This window comes from Trichoplusia ni, chromosome 2, assembly GCF_003590095.1.
Source record: "Trichoplusia ni isolate ovarian cell line Hi5 chromosome 2, tn1, whole genome shotgun sequence".
Taxonomy (NCBI): domain Eukaryota; kingdom Metazoa; phylum Arthropoda; class Insecta; order Lepidoptera; family Noctuidae; genus Trichoplusia; species Trichoplusia ni.
The window spans coordinates 3,234,161-3,250,766 of record NC_039479.1 but is presented as its reverse complement, the minus strand read 5'-3'; the positions used below and the strand labels follow the sequence as shown (position 1 = coordinate 3,250,766).

At 36.4% G+C, this 16,606-nt stretch overlaps 2 protein-coding genes across 3 annotated transcripts; one reads left to right on the top strand and one right to left on the bottom strand.

Annotated features, from left to right (window-relative positions):
• Positions 1–55: 55 nt before the first annotated feature.
• Positions 56–937, bottom strand: LOC113503700. The gene is made up of 3 exons (XM_026885766.1): positions 700–937; positions 486–595; positions 56–247 (listed from the first exon to the last, which is right to left on the bottom strand). Exons 1-3 carry the CDS (start codon positions 760–762, stop codon positions 94–96), a joined length of 327 nt encoding a protein of 108 aa, XP_026741567.1. The 5' UTR covers positions 763–937; the 3' UTR covers positions 56–93.
• Positions 938–1,165: 228 nt separating this feature from the next.
• LOC113503648 lies at positions 1,166–16,606 on the top strand. 2 transcript variants are annotated; one of them, XM_026885681.1, is made up of 7 exons: positions 1,166–1,443; positions 9,969–10,160; positions 10,896–11,209; positions 11,912–12,091; positions 13,176–13,302; positions 13,499–14,698; positions 14,795–16,606. In XM_026885681.1, the coding sequence occupies exons 2-7, from the start codon at positions 10,016–10,018 to the stop codon at positions 15,196–15,198; spliced, it is 2,370 nt and encodes a 789-aa protein (XP_026741482.1). In that variant the 5' UTR covers positions 1,166–1,443; positions 9,969–10,015; the 3' UTR covers positions 15,199–16,606. The 2 variants fall into 2 exon arrangements, with proteins under 2 accessions (XP_026741482.1, XP_026741490.1); XM_026885689.1 differs by lacking the exon at positions 1,166–1,443 and adding an exon at positions 3,301–5,297.

Below are 16,606 nucleotides of genomic sequence, written 5' to 3'. Positions count from 1 at the left end.
CTAAAAACAAGTTAGGTAAATCGAATATAGACGGTATTAAATAAAAACAATACCATAAAAGCACAACACATCTTTTTAATATGAATCTAAAGATTATCTAACAAATGCTTTACAAGTTGCTTTATTAAAACGCCCAGCAAGCGTCCTGCCAGGCAGAGTGGGCATTTCCGAGGTCCGACTCGTTGTTTCCGGCAGAATTGCAGGCTGCTTGTACTTCACATGGTAAGGCGGGAAGCTTAAATACACTCTGTAAACATTCAGGCATTATTGTTTAAAGAACAAAAATATTAAAAAAGCAATAGTGTAATAAGGCATTTAACAAAAATTTCAATATCTAAAAAAACCCTATCAAAAACATTTGCTTTTGGTAGGTTTTTTTTGTGTTCCCGGAAATAAGCCTTATTTTTTTGGATGCCTTCATTGATATTAGCGGCTCCTTATGTATAGATCAGATCAACCCGGACTATAACTATTTGGATACTTACTGCGCCATGTCACGCGGGCATTGCCACATATACTCCGGTTCCTTGAAGTATGTCAGCGGGTGATACGCTGTAGGATATCCTCTATAGAAATCCCGTTGCATTTGACAAGCCTGTGAACGAAGATATTTTACTTATTGTAACAAATTCATACGAAATTTAATACATGATATAGATGAAGTACCTAATTATGATTTTGGTAAATAAATTTACTAACATTATAAAATGTACTTATTTCTTCTTGCCTTATAGGATCAGTAAATAAAATAAATTGAACCATGTTACGATAAAAATGAACAAATAAAAGAATTTCTTCCTAAGTGACGGAGGTAAATTTTTTGAAATGGTTTCATACGGTATTGTCATGCAGTAAGTCAAAAGTATTAGTTTTAAAAATAGCATTTTGATTGAGTTTTTAGTATATTTTATTTTATTAGGGAAATTCTATCATCATTTTGCACATTAATCATACTGTACTTAATTTTAATCAAGTAAAATTTAATAGAATTCATTCGAACCCCGGTTATTTACATTTTTGAAACTATATCAAACTTATTACGAATAAAAAATAAAGAATTAGCCCTTTGCTGCATTGGCGTAAAAGCTAACTAAAAATAAAGTTAATTCTGGTTTATGGTGACCATAGACAGATTTTGAAATGTCATAATAGTACGTCATGGCATATTTTTAATCTGTGCGAGATAGTAATAAACGTCAAAACAAAATCCCAAAATTTGGTTCTACTATTTTTATTTCTTTGATATTTATTGTGAAGGTTTTTAGTTTTTATTTGAAATTGATTTAAGCTGTGATAATGAAATGTGTGTAACTTTTGTTTGTGATAATCAAGTGTCAGTTCACAGCTGGCTTTGTTATTTTGGGTGTACTATTTTTGTCCGCTCTAGTTTCGGTGCATTGGAATAAATTTTGACATCCAGGAAAAGAATGTTCTTCCTGTTCGGTGAGTTCGTTAGACCCTAGCGTATCTTAAAGATAACAGCTGTAATGTAGAATTAGGTTAAAACTAATAAGTATCGCACATTGGTGCGTCGCGTGGGAGTATGACCATTAGCATATTTTTTGCTTCCTTCACTTCGCTTTCTTGGATTCATATAATGAGATAATTACTGTTCGTATCGTCTTTAATTTACAATAAGTCTAGTTTACTTGGGTTCTGGGACTATGAAGACAGAAAGAAAAATAGTAGAAAATATTCATGTTTTACTCAAGAAATTAATTTTAAAATACTGATGCATGTGTGTGACCTTATTTATTTCGTAGTTAATTAAATTTATTTTGCATTATTTATAATTATGTTTCCAATAAATTCATTTTTTTATGTTCAATTCTTAACTGCTATTATTTAAATCCACTGAAAGAAAAGAAAATATTGCACCTATGTTGTACTATTTTATAAAAACTTTTTTAATTTATTGATATTATTTTGTGAATTACTTAGTTATTTAACCACAAAGATAAAACTAGTATTTAAAGCTATTAAACATGTTTAAAACATATTCAAAAAATCTTTATAAATTACCTACATTAGTACACAATAACATTAAATGCTTATGAGTCATGTTTGATACATAAGTATTATCAGCATTGTAATCTTATCATACAAATTATAAGTCTCCCTTATTTTTTTACTTCCCAGTCATCTAAAATTCACTTATCAGACTATCAACGGTTTTTTGCAAGAGTGATTAGAGTTCAACCTCTTTTGGTTGTTTTTTTTTTAAGTTTTAATTGTAATGTCAGCTATTTTTACTAAATCTGTCAACTAGAATATTTTTTGCTGATTGCAGTCATTAATCAAAGTCAATTCTAAAACATAAACGTTAGAAATCCTCTATGGATATCATAGATAAGATTCTAATTAGACTGGGTTTTATTTCTTACCATTTTATTTTTTGTTTATATTAGATATTAGTCCTTGTTTTCTATTGTTATGTATGTAATTTTTATCAGACTACACAAATACACAGTATTGGTTACAGCAAAATGACTGCAAAATAGAGAACTATATCTAATAAAAGTTAAACTAGTTCTATTTAAATAATTCAAATTAATATTTAAATAAAAAAGTATCTGTCAATCTGTTTGATTTTGTTTAAGAAATTATGAGCTAGCTATAACTGAATAAAAGGACACAAATAACTCTGCATACAGTTGAGCAAGTATTTATTTATTTGAAATGCTTGAAGCTCTTTCTGATTTAATTAAAAAAAACCCACTCAAATGGGTGCAGCCATGTTCAAAGCTAGTTTACTGCATTTTAGTGCAATGAACTTGTTACAGTATAGTCAAGCACACAACATCAGTATATAATGACAACTCTAAGACAAAGCAATAAGGTTCACTTTATAGTATAGTCTATGCCAGAAATGAGGTGACTTTTATATTGACAGCTCTCAAGTTTATGCTAATAAGGTTGAATTTCCCCTGTCACAAAGTCAGATATACTTGAAGCCTTCAAGCCAAGCATTTAGAACCACTTTGCCAATCAGGTTGTCAATGTAGATCTATATCAGTTAAATACAACTAAGTGGACTGCACTTTCCACTCTGCTGAATTCTGATAACAGTTAGTTTTCTTCAGTTACTTATGGTAGCAACAGTTATCTTTATTTTCTTGACTTTTGAGATCTAATTATATGATAATCATGTCCACAATAATATGACAGTTTGATCCTCTATTCACCTGTGTGTTCAAATGTGTATTAACATAACTTTTTTAATTAATTTATAATTTTTATATTTAATTGTGAATTTTGGTTTTTAATCTGAATATACGATTATTTATTTCATGGTTAAGGTAATCAATTACTTTGGTTAAATATCTAATCTCTGCATTCTTGAAAAACGCAATTCTAAATAAAGTTTTAAAGCCTTTTTGCAGAAGGACCAGTTTTGAACAAATATGGCGTGTATAAAGTTGGTACTGTGTCCTGGTGTGAAATTGAGGTAGTTATTCAATATGGTTACACAGCCAAATATTTCACTAATAAACAAGAATACAGCCTAATTTTTTCGTCAAGGATACCAAAAATGTTCACATTAGCATAAGCACAAAAGTCAATCATTATTTTCATGGTTAAGCCAGTTTTCTGGAAACATCCAAATACGAAGCAGTAAATAATTCAACAATAGCATGTTGTAATAAAATCTTAAACATCATGTCATATAATTCATGTATTGTCACGTCATACGTGAACGAAACAGATGGTTTTGTGAACAATGCGTGAGTCAGGCATTGTGCTCTTTACACTTCAATAGTCGGTCAGTGTAACCCCTTGCTGAATCCGGTATCGGCCGGAGCAATGTACGCCATTTTTTGTTGAAATAAGTTGCGCTGTATTGACATTGCATTCCAACTTTCCAATAGAACTTTAGAAAGAAATTTATTCTTCTCCATCAATTGTTTCCATAAAAAGTGTCCCACTTCGTGTTTTCAGCGAAAATTACGCACAGCCCCTTGTGGAATAGCTCAAAAATTCAAATAAATTAATTCATGCAGTCATTACCGGGTTGTAATACTCAAAATGATGGCCAAGGGATTCTCATACAAAGTACGAAACAAAGACCAGCGCATGCTTCATATTTTTTTTCCGAACCGATTCTATTACAAAAGTAGCAACATATTGTGTATTCGAATTGGCATCTGTGGCGTGTCGTAAAAATCAAGGTCACTATTAAGATCGAGAAAATCGTGTGTTACAGTAATTAAATGTATCGTTAAGCACTACGTAAGGCACTCGCATGTTTCCAAAGTATGCACTTAAATCTACAAGACGCCTTAAGATATTCAAACGCGGCTTAGTTTTCGGCAAACATTGTGATCTCAGGACCGTTATTAAAGTTTGCATCAGAGGCCCAATAGGGTTGATGCATGCCTGGCCAGTAGGATTGTCTGAAAGGGTTACTGCTTCCCTGATATACAGTGGGCAAAGTCAGAAACAACAACTCTGAAACTTCTTTCTCTCAAACCAAAGCGAGCGGAGTAATTTGATGATATCCCATGCGAAAACAAGTAAGTTCCGGTAGCGGAAGGGAGTGTCGGACTTCTACAGACTATGTTCCACTCATGTTCCTTCCATTGCTCTTCGTGTACCGGGGCTAAGGTAAGCCTTTCGGACAATCCCGCTGCCCCGACGGGCGAACTAGTTTATTCGCAGTATTTTGGTAGTAAAAAAGAGGTCAAGTATTCCGATGCATCCACGCCTATTTCGCCTCATAGGCGTGGATAAAAGTAAGTATATTCAGTCGAGGTCAATAAGTGTCGTATCGGCTTCTGGCTAACCTCCGAATGCAGTTTCATCTATAGCTAAGCTAGTCAATGACTTGCCGATAACTGCTCGCAACAGACCTTGTACTATTCAAGTAGGAATCGAGAAGTACCTCCCTAATAACTATTACTTCGTAACTAAGTTATTGAAATTCCACCCGATCGACATAGCCTGGCTGTTTCAAGGTTCGATGTCGACAAACCCCTTGTACCTCCAAATCGTGCAGAATTAGGTACTTCCATAGTAAACATCCTTACTTTTTTTACTGCCGTGTCGTGTTTATGCCCAAGCCATTAAAAGTATACGTCCTCTTTGGCTGCGTTCTTTGTTTGATAACAATGTTTGTTGTCATAGACACCAGTCGATTCTGTTTTTCTGATAACTCACTTTGTATTTATTATCGGTTAATTATATTGTGGCAATTATCGTTTTAAATTGGAAACATTAGTATTGTGAATGAATACAAATGTATGGCTGATTAATTTCTTTGGAATTTTATTCGTAGAACGATTCGTTTCGCTGTTAATGTAAGTTTTTATTCTTGATATTTTATAGGACAATGGTGTTTTAAGAAAATGCGTCATTTTGAATTGTTTTTTAAATTCCTCTGTGCAGTAGGTATTCTAATTTATACTAGATTCACACAGACTGACGTAACTTATATCTTCGATTCATTGCACTTATAACAAGTATTGTGCAAAAACTCATTCATAATTAGACATCGTACTTTGGACCTGAAGTTTCGAACACTTCAATTCTTATATTCTACCTTTGGCTTTAATATCAACGAACAGTTTTTAATCATTAAGTAGTTCATTATCAAACAAAACCGATGTGTTTAGAGTAATGTTATTTCCTGCTTCAAATAATTTCTTATCTCGACATTAATGTTATTTTCTCTTACGTCTATAGAAATGTATCTAATTGCTACGTGATAACTGATGTAAATACAATTAGGAACAATATTTCACACCAATCCATCTATTTGCACGCTTCTGTATAGATTAGATTGACCGTTTAGTGCATTCTGCCTCTTAATACATTTTAGCTTGTAATGAACTATCGACAGGTCTATTAAAACTTTAATCACGCGATATCGTAATATATCTTCCGATGACTCGATTGTCTAAATGTCAATTATTAAGTTGATCCAAATACTTCACCCACTCAACATAAAGAAGTTAGCATGCAAGCGGCGGCAATTTTTAACGACTCCAGCACATGGCATTTAATCCTTGTGTCGCCTAAACTTCCGCAATCACATGCAAAGGGCCAGCCAGATTCAGAACAAGCATTCGTGGGTTACATATATGCTTGTCGTACGTGGGGATCGAACTCGCACACGTTGCACACAGAGGGTTTGGCGTGGTGACGTATACCACTCAGCTGTCAATACAGTCAAAATCTACACGTTAAATCCGCATACGTAGGTACAAACCTTTCATCCTATTTCAAAACACTGAAATGTATACCCGTGGACTGATACTCATCGTATATAGGCAACAAAAATAGTACAACCGTTGTCAATTGATTATTTCCGCGTATCAGTTACCGGGTATATTTAATCCCACCAAAAACATTAAATGTAAAAAAATGCCAAGTCTCTCGATGCAGTCTTTCCATCGTAAAAAGTTTTGAGATCTCATAGAAGCCAAGTCCTATTCAAAATATTTTGTAGTTATAAATCAACATTTAGTAATTGTATCAATAGTTTTCTTTATATTATAATTATAGTGACTTGGCAATGAGCACAAGAAGAAACAAATAAAACGGCATATTTGTAGGAGTTGAAAGTTACACACACCGCATGCGTAAACATTAATATCACAAAATTAATTTTCTTTTGGTTTATCCGTGTCGTCCCAACCGAATTTCGGCAACGGCAGTCAGTCTTAGTGTACTCTCGATTCATTTACTTTCATAAAGCGATGGCCCGTAAGGTATTCTTAATTATTGTATTGGAGCATGTAGTCGGTAGTGACCATCATGATTCACACATAACAAATAATCCGATCACTGGTCTCGTCAGTAACATTCGCACATAATTCCAGGCATCAAGCAGCTTTTAATTTGTGCTCATTGCCAAGTCACTATAATTATAATATAAAGAAAACTATTGATACAATTACTAAATGTTGATTTATAACTACAAAATATTTTGAATAGGACTTGGCTTCTATGAGATCTCAAAACTTTTTACGATGGAAAGACTGCATCGAGAGACTTGGCATTTTTTTACATTTAATGTTTTTGGTGGGATCTCATTTATTTTTTGTAAGTGTATTTCTTTCTTTTTTTTAGGTGTCATAATTTCTAGGACTTCAGCTACTGCTTTGCTTAGAACCCATTCTCTATCTCTATCTCTTTTGTTTCTTCTCTGAGACTTCGTTACTTCTAATGTAAACAAGCTTAAACTTATATATATATATGCATATATATATCTACTAACTTACAAACTATAGCTAAACTAAACTAAATAACACGTAAAGTTCTCCGAATATCAATTATCACTACAATATTTTTTAGTTTCGAAATGGTTTTTCATAGACAGGTGGCGCTATCAAATGAAAATTATCGAATTATTCTGAAGTACTACTTAGACTGCGCTTTGTAACGAAACCATAGCGCGATTCAGACACGTACAACGCCATCTATCGAGCGCGCATACAATATTTATCGCAATACAATGGAGTTTTAGCTTTATTAATTTAATGAATTATGAATTTTATGTATTAATTTGTATTAATGATAGTCTGTGTATTACATTTATATTATTCTTTTCTATTCTATGTATGTATTCATCCAATTGAATAGGTACTTAAACAACGAACAAAGTTAACAATGCAGTCAAAATCCATACATAATGTTCTTGCCAAACCGCAAATATAAAATTGTTTTCTATGGCATATTATTTTTTAATGTTTTTATAATTTTTCCTTTATATGTGGCTAAGGACCTATCTTGGTGCAAAATTTGAAGTTTCTAAGTCTGCTAGAAGTACCTTAGATTTTTGATGATCTGTCAGTGAGTCAGTGAGTGACAAAATGGTGTAACTTTGATCGACCGTAACTCCTAAACCATTAATTCAATTGGCATGTAATTTCGAACTTAAGCTTGTTCTAATGCCTACTATTATTCCCCGAAAAGCTAAACTCCTAGCTTTGTCCACGTCGAAGATACAGGGGGGGCGAAACAGCCGCGAATCGCTTCGAGAAAAGATGGTACGGCCGTGCCCGTTTTGCTCGAGACTTGGCAGGGGCACTGCCGTGCCCTCAGATCAGTTTGCGCTAACTGAAAGTTATTTAGGTTACATTATACACACCCAGTTTGTGAATGATTTACTCCCGTTTCAGCGTTGCGTGGTTTAGTTATTGTGTTACGTGCCAACTGCCAACTCTATAGATCCCTTTCGACGAGTACGTGTCTCTAATAAAATAGTCCCATTTTAAAACTGTTTTTAATTGTAATTGGAATGTCTTATTGTTATTACGTGATGTTTACTGTTAGATTTTATAATTTCTAGACGGAATTTGGTTGGTATTGTATCAACTCGATATTCAATTAAAAGTTCGAATAGATTTAAGTAGATTTTTTTTATAAATGGATGTCTTTATCTCAATGAGTAGTATAATTAAAGAAATTCTGTTTACAAAATGTATATACTAAAAAAATGTATCATCAATAGTAAAAATTGCTATTTATTTAGATATTTTTTTATATAGCCCTCAACAATTTCTACGCTGGTGCGATGCGTTGGTTGCATTATATGTTTGATGATTTACCCGCATATATCATTGCACTTTGCTGTGTATTTATTGTTAGATAACTACATGACATATTATTTAATCAGAAAATCGTTTACCCACGATTACAATTACCACGGCCATTGGCAGAATCAGCAACTGTTTTTATTAACGAGAGCCTGACTTTTCCTTACTGTGTCACTGACTTTTAAGGAAACTTGTACGACCTAGGAACCTCCATAGGTAAATGTTGTTATGCAGAATATAAACGACTGTTTACCTAAGGTCAGGATTGTACGTTAAACTTGTAGGTATTCATGTTTTTTAGTCTGTATTTAGTTTTGATCTGTCTTATCTATATCTCACTTACTTACTCTGTAGGCTCAACGACCCAAAATGTGTCTTGGTCTCTGATACGAGAGATTTGGGTCTGTAGCAAAATAATAAATAATAATATCATCGAAATTAATCGTTTGAAATAATCATTTATCAAAATTATTTATTAATTAATTTTAGTTTGAGGTCTAACTGTAACAACTCTGTGATATAACTAAACTATCTTTTCGCCCGCGTGGATGTCGGTTATATCGCGTTTTCAAGAGAACTCTTCAAAAGTCCGGAATAAAAACTATCCTATATTCTTTCACAAGGTCAACTCTATGTCTATTCCAAATTTTATGAAAATTAGTTCAGTGGTTTAGATGTGAAAGCGTAACAGACAGACAGACACACAGACAGAGTTATTTTCGCATTTATAATATTAGTAGGAATTCAAAATGAATGCTATAAAAAATATTTAATTAAATAATTACCATCATACAACAACAGAGTCATTCTGAATATTTTCTAGGTGATAGCAATTTTAGTAAAACAATCAAGTCTTTCGGACACGTAAGGTGCAACTTTACATAATCCACAGGCACTTGTTAAGGTCAGGGCCGCTGCAGTTCTTAATTGCTACGAAAATAAAATACTGAATAACTAGAGACAGTGGCTGCACGAAAGTGGACTTTATGACATCACGAATAAAGGTGGTGTTCTAGTTTAGGCGAGTGAACTAACGAAGTCTGTTTAGTGCTGATGTTTTACAGCTTGTGGTCAAATTGTGCATTGTTTAAGTCTTATATTTTTTTTTGGTTGCGGTTTAGTTGCCACAGTTATTTTTTCTTTGACTATTCAAAATATCTGTCATACATACATATCTACTTGAAACGATCATAATTCATAGCACATTCATTATTCAAAATTAAGATGGATCTCACCACATTGTTGACCTGATTCTCTCTCTCTTTAATGATAAACTTACCTATTCACTACTATGTCTAGTCTAAAATTTCTCACTTTTTGCTAGGGTATCCCTATTCCTCTTCCACTTACCTCCCTTATGAACTACAACTACTCCACTCTCTTTTATTATCACCAAGCGAATAGTTGACAAAACCTCTTTCCTTCCAGAACCTTGACCGGCCAAAGCATAGCACATCGCGCGCTGTCCCACTGCTATGGTGATGTCGTGCGCCGGCATGGGCGACGCCGTGCTCCGGGAGCGGCTGCCGACGCTGTGGCGCCGCATCGAGGACGCGCACTACAGCTACCTCGAGACCGACGACAGCCCTGAGAAACTGCAGCAGAAGAAGAAACTCGAAGGTACCTAGGTTTAAATTTTTCTTTTGAAAGAAAGAAAACCCTTTTTAATTGGCAGCAGCACAGAAATACAACGGAATAAATAAACAAAACACAATTAAAAAAAAAATTAGGTTCAGGATATTTTACGCCAATAGGTACTTTTTAAACTGGTACTTTTAATATAATTGTGGAGAAGCGTCTAGTTAGTACGCTTTCAATAATCTTTACAAGAGCCACGAAAAAATGGTGTACAAAATTAGAAGTTCGGTTATTGATAATAAAAAAGAATAGAATGTTTGTTTATTTGTCAAAATATTTTAAATACAAATGTTACACAATGATGAAAACCTAATACTCTGCCGTTTCCAGCATAAAAATATTTTGTAGTCTAGAACGAAAATATTATATTCATTAGCAAAAAGAAAGTATTGGGGCAATATTAGGAAAGTGGCATTTTGTGAAATATTAACTGCAGATAAACCATTATAATGCATTTTTGCTGGTCATAATAATAATACTGCATTATAATATAAATAAGTTTGAAAGCAAGGTCATTCTATTGTCTTTGCACACCTGAGGTCTCACGTAGACTCTTTCGAATTTATTATAAAGAGCTATTGTCTTTGGTACCTACCTACCCTAGATGCAAACAATAATATTTACAGTTGCCTGAGTTTCTTAAAAAAAATATAAACTTGAAAAAAAAACGTAAAGAATACGTGATATTTAATTTTGAACCTTATACCATTGTTACAGATTACATAATAGAATACCTATCGCTAGTGCCTCACGAAAGCAAGTTCGGTCTGACGGAGACGAAACATAAAGAATACGAGATTTTTAATTTTGAACCTTATGCCGTTGTTACAGATTACATAATAGAATACCTATCGCTAGTGCCTCACGAATGCAAGTTCGGTCTGACGGAGACGGGCAAGGTGTTCCAGCGCACCGTGAACGAGCTGCCGGAGTTCAGTGCGTACCGCGCGGGGCTCGGGTGGGCCGCGCTCGCCAGGTACGCGGCCAACCTACTGGCCCAGCCCTGGAGGAAGGAGTACAGAGTTATACGGGTGAGTGGAATCAGACAAGACGATGCATGATGAGCATGATTCTGTCAAAGGGCGTGGATAGGACTGGACTGTCTGGGGTAAATAAACTCGGATTAAATAAAAAGGGATTCCTAACTTTCATTTGAATTTTACAACACTGCTTTCCCTATTTTAAATGAACCGTTGGTAGTCCTCATGGTCTATTAGCTTATTCTGAGAAATGTTTTAATGTTACTACAAAGTTTAGCCCTGTCTTGTTAGATTTATTTATCCCATTTAAATCTGAAGAATTTATTGCTTATGCCACAGAACTGTCACAAATATTTATCCTATGCACTAAGATAAACTCATATCTCGATTAATTTTGATTGCAAAAACTACCGGAAGATAGAGATAAGCAATATAAAATTATAATAAAAGTTTTCCTTCCTTGTATAGTATCATATCTATGAAGCTATTGAAAATTAAAAAAAGTCCCTTGTAAAATTGTATGAACGGTATTCAGACGACATTTGTTAAATCAGAACTATTTGTGACACCGTTATTGCGTTATGATGAACTTTTAAATACTGGCCACTTAACGTTTAAATTCGCCTTAAAAAGAAAACAAAAGCAATATTGCGTCATATCCATATAGGCTTTTGCCCAGCTGCCCAAGTGTGCCTCACTAGTCACTTACCTGTAAGACATTTGCAGTCAAGTGTAACCTACGTTTCCTTTTAGCTATACTGTGGTTACTACAAGCACGAAGTCGAGGCGAACATGGTGGGCGCCGAGATCCTCCTCCAAGCCATGGGCTACAAGCCCGCGGGCGCGGGGAAGATGGAACTGGACGCGCCGATCTGCCCGGACATGGTCGCCGCTGTGTCCAGGGACGCTCTCATCGCGCAGTGTGAATGTCAGGTACGGATAAATGTGATTAGTTAAATAAAGATGTCATAATGTGAGATAATGAGGTTTATGCACTTGCTGCAGACAAGTTTGTATGGATCAGATACTGCTTGGTAACGGGAAGTAAATGTTTTGAAGTTAATTTAATTTTAATTTTAGAGTAATTTCGAGAGTTTATGAGACAAAATGGTTTATTAGGGTACTGAAGCAGGTCTGTTGCCTTTGTGGTGTCTTTTATATTCCATAATGGTCCTTTTTTAAGTAGACGTAGAAAAAGTGTAGATTATTTGATTTCTACTGCAAAAACACTGAACGGTGGTAGATCACGAGTTTTTTTTAACTCTTTTAAAGGATAGATGTTGGTAATTGTCTCTGGTTTAGCCGCCAACCAAGTAAATTTAGGGATATAGCCAGACTCACATACTTTCCTATATAAAATAATAATTTTAGTATATATTAATAATATATATTGTTCCGACTGTTAGATGTTACATGGTCTATTTTCTCCGTACTATCCTGTATCCATATTTTCCTGGTCTCCGTACTAGTGTTATGACGTCATGATAGCAGTACAAAAGCGAATGAGTGTTATCTGTACCGTGATAACGTGCACTGACTCATTACTCTAATGGTCGAGAGATTTAAGGTCAGGGCACGAGTACTTAAGCGGAGAAGGACAAAGGACTGATGACTAATGAGTTGTTATAGAAAAAGTTTGGTGTGGGGAAAAATATATATAAGCTGAAAAGAAATTTGGAGAAAATTGTTGAAGTAATTTTTTAAATGGGCTAGGAACAGATATAGTATTAATTTTGGAAATTGCTGTATGGAATACAAATCCCCCACATACACAGTCCATATTTGAAATGAATATTCAAAAAAGTTTTTGGGTCGAGGCGAATGAGCATTACCACTAATTTGAAATATATTCATCCATTATTTAAAATAAAAAATGGTTTTAACCTAACTTTTATGTAACCTGTATGAGTCCGATTGCTTGCCAAAAATGTTCATTCGACTCCACACTGTTCTGTCCTCACTTAACTGACTGATCAAATTAAATTTCACCCTATATCCCAAATGTTGTGTTGTCCAGATAATGTCTCACATGTGGGAGGCGACGTGGTCGCGGGGCGTGCGCGTGTCCTGGCGTGACATCTGGCTCGAGCGCACGCGACCCTCAGGAGCGCTGCAAGACCGTGTCAACAACATCTATGCCGACGGTCAGTTTTAATGGGCTATGTTATTTCTGCTTCAGGTAAAACAAATGTGCTTGTAGATATTTGTGTGACGTGAGTCTACAAAAGGTGAAATGAAGAACAGCTGTCTGATTATTTACAAAATTGCGTTCAAATTGAGTTGATATAACCTTTCGGATAGGGGTAGTCAAAATTATGATAGAACAATTTGTTATTTCAGGTGCCGAAATTTACTCAAACGTACCGGTAACAAATCCCTCGGACGCGTACCGCAACCGAGTAGTGGACAGCAGGTACCAGGGCGCGGCGCACTGCAACCACATGTGCGACGAGACCGAGCACGGCCTGAGCCCTCAGGTGGCGTGTCCGCAGTACGTGGGCGGCGGCGCCATGCTGCCTCCCGTCATGTTCCCGCTGGGCGCGGAGCTGGCGCCCGCCTGCAGCGCGGTGCCCGTCCTGTCCCCGTACGGCGTCCCCTACTACTACCCCGTGCAGGCCCCCTACATGCTGCCCACGCCCGTGTACGCGCCCATCAAGCACGCCGCCACGGTCCCCGTCAACGGTTACCCCCCGCTGCCGCAGTACAGGTACCCCGCTGTCCCCACCGCACAACTCATCGAACTCGACACCCCATCGGTCTACGAAAACGGAAAATTCGAGAGGTACAAGGATGATGAGCGAAGTCACAAGAAAAACAGACATCTTGAAGCCTCCAGAAGAAATAGCACGTCGAAGTCAGGTCTGAGTGACGTATCCCTGCCGAGTCTGCCGCGGTCCGACACGCAACCTGCCCTCAGCAAAGCGAGGGAAGACGGGATGGGCACCTACGAGAGTTGGGATTATGTCTTTAGAAATTTGTCAAGTAAAGAGCAGGAGGGTGACGTCAGAAGTCGATTTTCCCCATCTCTGGACAGAGATTCGAGGACGCTCGATAGGTTAGACAGAGAGGAGAGGAGGGTAAAGTATCAGCCGACGACGCTTGACCTCGAAGACGGCTTACAAGCGCTCAACCTCGACAGAACATACGACGAAGAAGTTTACAGAACAGCGAAAGTGAACGAGAATCTGATGAGGATGAAACAGGAACAAGAGTTAAAAAGGGCGAAGCAATTGGCGAAGAAGCATTCTGATGAGAGGAAAGTGAAGAGACAAGTGCCGGAGCCGATCGGACACCCGAAGGCTGAAGCTTTAATAACACCTAAAGTAGCGCCGGACAAAGTGAAGCTGCTTAGTAAAAAGGACATTAAAGATAGGAAGGAGGTCATAAAACAACAGACGACAGTGAACGGATCCGTATCGACTGCGGCCGAAGTCAAGAAAGTCAAGAAACCAGTCAAGCTGGTCGCTCTGGAGGTGGAGAAGTCCAAGAGCAAGGAGAATGGAGTACACACAACGGGGCACAGCTCCAGGAGTAATCCAGGTGAGCATCATACTTTTAAATAACAACGCTATTTTCATATGTCAACTTCCTAGGAATTGACAACAGGCTTTAATTCTGATCATTTTACATTTCCAGCATCAAACGCAAATCCACAAAACTACGACTTAAAAGCACAACTAATAGTGTCACTCGACGAAACCGACCACGCTAGGAGGTCGCCGCCGAAACAGCCTCAACAAAATGGCGACCGCGAGCGAACGGTGAGCAGAACATCCAGCCAACACAACAGCGATCGTGACAGACAAGACGTAGGCACCAGTGAGGTGAGGGACAAGTGGGAGTGCGGGACCTGTACTTATTTGAACAAGGGGAGTTTGTTCGCGTGTGAGATGTGTGGTAAGTCTCGTCGTGGGCCGGAGATCCAGCCGCTGCGGTCAGGCGGACGCGAGTGCCCCGCCTGCACGCTCGTCAACGACCGCGCCGCCGCCCGCTGCGACGCCTGCGCTACCAGCCTCGACCACTGCCCGACGTACATCTAACCACCATGTTTGGGGACCGCCTGGCGGGCTGCCAGTCTTGTTTTGTTTATAAATCCTTGTCCCGTCATAACGAATGTGTAAAAGGGCGCTATTTGTAAAGGGACTCTTGGAGATGAAATTTGAACGACGACAATGTTTTTGCATGCTATAAAGGTCTAATTCCAAATAACCAAGTTTTCAAATAGCCCCATTTTACTATACTTGTGACGTCATCGAACTTACCGGGTTGCCAACATAAATCTAATCATTTGTTTAGTATTATTTTTATGACATTACTATATTATATGATAGCACAATTTTCTTTTTTACTATTATTCGCAGCTAGCTGCAGTTTGTAGTTTATTTAAATATTCGAATAGGAAAGTTTATGCACATTATAAATGTGTTGTTTCGCAGCTGTAGCAGATGTTTATTGGAGCATTAAATTAATCATATCGGTATATTTACAAATCCCAAGGGTTCCTCAAATTGTTTAATCATTATTAAGTATATGAATGTTGAAGTGATATGAGCATCGCGTTATAAAAGATGATTGCACAGAAGCATATTTTTAAATGGCTATGTTAAATTGTTGTATTAAAATTGTCGACTTTAAATTGAGCCATGAAATATGCGGTTTCTTAATGAACATCGGTAACGCTTTGTCGTAATAACATTGATATTGTACCGTTAAGAATTGTAATTCTCATATTGTATTATTTGAAAGTTTAGATCTCAATCTCAATGAGAAATTTAGAACGAAAACATTGAATGTAGCAATAATTAGTGACTTGAAACCTAATATTGGGCGTTGACTGAAATGTTTTGGCTCAGAACCGCTTATTCCATGGCCCTAAACCATTTTATGTTATATTTGCTCATAAAATTATTTAACCTTCAGATGTATTTAATACAAGTTGATGTAATAATAAACTTTATGTCACGTAGTAGTTACTAAACTATCAACCGGCTTCAAAAAGGTGGACGGTCTCAATTCGTCTGTAATTTTTAAATATTTGATGCCATTAAAAAAGTTTGTACTGAGTGAACCGATTTCGATTCTTTCTTAATTTAGCTGAAATTGTTCATAAAACCTTCATCAAGTTTGACTCACTAGTTTTGATCTGAAGTCGGTTGTTTATTTTGTTGTTAAAACAAATATTATTTTGATTATATCGCTTGACAGGGTAACGATTGAAATGTGTGAAAATTTTAAACTAACGACCATTGGTTACGTTTGTCGGCGAGATCCGCGAGGTATCTCGAACTTGTAGGATTTATGATTGTAATAATAGTGTTCGTTTATTCGCCTTCTAATAATGCTTTAATGATAGTTGAGATAGATCGAAAACGCTTTTTCGTTTTATTATTACATATAATATAAATTATAAATTATTGATCTGTGTATATAATTGTTAGAGTTTGTAAA

What these genes read in the sequence shown, in the direction of transcription:
- LOC113503700 (XM_026885766.1), bottom strand. Translation starts at nt 762, where the DNA reads ATGGTTCAATTTATTTTATTTACTGATCCTATAAGGCAAGAAGAAATA. An exon ending in AAATAAGTACATTTTATAAT is followed by an intron (nt 596 to 699) that starts GTTAGTAAATTT and finishes CTTCGTTCACAG; the next exon opens with GCTTGTCAAATGCAACGGGA. An exon ending in TGCCCGCGTGACATGGCGCA is followed by an intron (nt 248 to 485) that starts GTAAGTATCCAA and finishes GAATGTTTACAG; the next exon opens with AGTGTATTTAAGCTTCCCGC.
- LOC113503648 (XM_026885681.1), top strand. Translation starts at nt 10,016, where the DNA reads ATGGTGATGTCGTGCGCCGGCATGGGCGACGCCGTGCTCCGGGAGCGG. An exon ending in CAACAACATCTATGCCGACG is followed by an intron (nt 13,303 to 13,498) that starts GTCAGTTTTAAT and finishes TTGTTATTTCAG; the next exon opens with GTGCCGAAATTTACTCAAAC. An exon ending in CAGCTCCAGGAGTAATCCAG is followed by an intron (nt 14,699 to 14,794) that starts GTGAGCATCATA and finishes TTACATTTCCAG; the next exon opens with CATCAAACGCAAATCCACAA.